The sequence below is a fragment of the Meleagris gallopavo genome, unplaced genomic scaffold (genome assembly GCF_000146605.3).
Source record: "Meleagris gallopavo isolate NT-WF06-2002-E0010 breed Aviagen turkey brand Nicholas breeding stock unplaced genomic scaffold, Turkey_5.1 ChrUn_random_7180001957533, whole genome shotgun sequence".
NCBI classification, from domain to species: Eukaryota; Metazoa; Chordata; class Aves; order Galliformes; family Phasianidae; genus Meleagris; species Meleagris gallopavo.
The window spans coordinates 20615-23343 of NW_011217685.1; the positions used below are offsets into that span (position 1 = coordinate 20615).

At 50.9% G+C, this 2729-nt stretch overlaps 1 protein-coding gene across 1 annotated transcript; it reads right to left on the reverse strand.

The window, feature by feature from the left end:
• Positions 1-1867: 1867 nt before the first annotated feature.
• LOC116217809 (olfactory receptor 14J1-like) lies at positions 1868-2533 on the reverse strand. The gene has a single exon (XM_031557780.1). The coding sequence runs from the start codon at positions 2456-2458 to the stop codon at positions 1868-1870; it is 591 nt and encodes a 196-aa protein (XP_031413640.1). The 5' UTR covers positions 2459-2533.
• Between the last annotated feature and the right edge of the window lie 196 nt (positions 2534-2729).

Below are 2729 nucleotides of genomic sequence, written 5' to 3' on the forward strand. Positions count from 1 at the left end.
TGGCCTCACCAGTGTGAGTACGGAGGGACGATGACTTCCCTACTCCTGCTAGCAGTGCTATTTCTGATACAAGCCAGGATGCCATTGGCCTTCTTGGCCACCTGGGCACACTGCTGGCTCATGCTCCTCTGAGCATCGACCAGTACCTCCAGGTCCATTCCCTCTACACAGTTTTCCACCACTCTGCCCCACGCCTGTAGCGTTGCCTGGGGTTGCTGTGGCCAAAGCCCAGGACCCGGCATTTGGTCTTGTTGAACCTCATCCCATTGGCTTCAGCCTGTCAGATCCCTCTGTAGGGCCCTGCAGCCCCCAGGCAGATTGACACTTCCTGCCAACTTGGTGTCATCTGCAAGTCATGGATGATGGCAAATGCCCTATGAGGGTGGTTAAAGCAGTGGGAACAAAGCAACTGGTAAACCTGTATGGGCTGCTGATCTGGGTAAAGACATTGCTGCCCAAATACAGAATATGTTTGTAAAGGTGTGCCATGTGGATGCTCATGTGCCCACGAGTCGGGCTACTGAAGAACAACAAAATAACCATCAGGTAGACAGAGCTGCCAAACCAGAGGTGGCAAAAGTAGACTTGGACTGGAGAAAAAGGGTGAATTATTTCTAGCTTGATGGGCCTATGAGACCTCAGGCCATCAAGGAAGAGATGCAACATATAAGAGGGCTAGAGACCAAGGGGTTGACTTAACTATGGACGCTATTGCACAGGTTATTCATGACTGTGACACATGTGCCATAAGTAAACAAGCCGAGAAGATGAAACCTCTCTGTGGGGAAGGGCGATGGCAAAAGTACAAATATGGGGAGGTGTGGCAGGTTGATTCTATCACCTTCTACTGCACTATTTCCATGTGCAGCTAAACTTTGTGATGTTATCAGAAATCAAAGCAAGCCTTGTGTTACTTCACATCTTTATGAGAGGAAGAGAAAGAAGAGAGACAGAGTTGGGGGGGAGGGGAGAGAGGGACAGAGAAAGCGATCAGAGGTCTGGGTCCCAGCTTTGATCCAGCCAACTGAGGTGAGGAGTGCTTGGCTTCTAAGTGTGCTTGTCCCATGGTTTTGTATCATGGAAGTCTCAAAACAGAACCTCAAGGATCTCTCTGGCATCCTTCTTTGGCTCCTCGGTTTACAGGTGTGCCATCCAGGGCTGTGGTGAGTTGGCAATAAACAACTCCATCAGAATCAAGTTTGCAGTCAGAACTTCCTACAGCACAACGGGAACATTTTGGGCAAAGCAAAGCTGTCTCATTTTCCATAGGATTCCCTCCTCCCCCAGGCCTGCAGCCTTCAGCCTGTTGACATGGCAATGCTCTTCCAACACCTTTGGGACAACTCCATGCACACTGCAGGCAAAGAAGAAGAAGAAGGAGAAAGGAGAACAGCGTGGTGGTGCAAAGAGCGCAGCACTGAAAAGACCACGTCCTGCTGCTGCCCATGGCCGTGGCTCCAGGGAAGCAGCAGCACAGCTCCAAGGCAGCAGAGAGGGAGCGCCCAGCGGGCGGTGAGGGGCAGCCCCACAGACACCAGGGCTGCTGCTCCGTGTGGCACTGGGCTCTTGGTTCCTGCAGCCTCCTGTGTGCAGGGCTGCTCTCTGAGATCCAGAGCAGGTGGGAGCTGAGATAAATGAATTTCTGATGAATTATTTACCTATTCAAAGAGCCCAGTTACTTTTTTACTTTGGTAGGATTTCCAACCAGAAACCAAGGAAGAAAATAAAGAAGAAATGTGATGAACTGTATTGCTTTATTGGAAATAAAATTATCATAGGAACAACAAACAGGGAGGGAGGGCGAAAGAGATGAAATAAAGGCAGTCTGAGCTTTTCCTGAATTTCTGATAGTCATGTGCTGAGCATGTTACTGATGCCGAAGAAAGATATCTCCAAACAGTTTCCTGAGAGCATGCATGAGCTCCTGGTTCCTCATGCTGTAAATGATGGGGTTAATTACTGGGGGCACCACTGTGTAGATCACTGCCAGCACAAGGTCCAGGGTTGGGGAGGAGATGGAAAGTGGCTTCAGGTGGGCAAACATCACAGTGCTGAGAAAGAGGGAGAGCACAGCCATGTGAGGGAGGCACGTGGAGAAGGCTTTGTGCCGTCCCTGCTCAGAGGGCATCCTCAGCTCGGCCCTGAAGATCTGCACATAGGACACAACAATGAATATAAAACAAGCAAAAAAGATTAAGGCACTAAATATGGTAAGTCCAATTTCACTCAGGTAAGAACCAGAACAGGAGAGCTTGAGGAGTTGGGGGATTTCACAGAAGAACTGATCCACACCATTGCCGTGGCAAAGAGGCAGTGAAAATGTACTAGCTGTGTGCAGCAGGGAATTAAGGACCCCAACACCCCAGGCAGCTGCTGCCATGGTGGCACAAGCTCTGCTGTCCATCAAGGTCCCGTAGTGCAGGGGCTTGCAGATGGCAACGTAGCGGTCATAGGACATGATGGTGAGAAGGAAATACTCTGCTGAGATGAAGAAGAGGAAGAAAAAGACCTGTGCAGCACATGATGAGTAGGAAATGGTCCTGGTGTCCCAGAGGACATTGGCCATGGCTTTGGGGAGAGTGGTGGAGATGCAGCCCAGGTCGAGGAGGCGAGGTTGAGCAGGAAGAAGTCCATGGGGCTGTGCAGGCGGTGGTGGCAGGCTACGGCTGTGCTGATGAGGCCGTTGCCCAGGAGGCAGCCAGGTAGATGCCCAGCAAGAGCCAGAAGTG

Bases quoted from the DNA above. Each gene is read 5' to 3' on its own strand.
- LOC116217809 (XM_031557780.1), bottom strand. From the start codon at position 2,458: ATGTCCTATGACCGCTACGTTGCCATCTGCAAGCCCCTGCACTACGGG.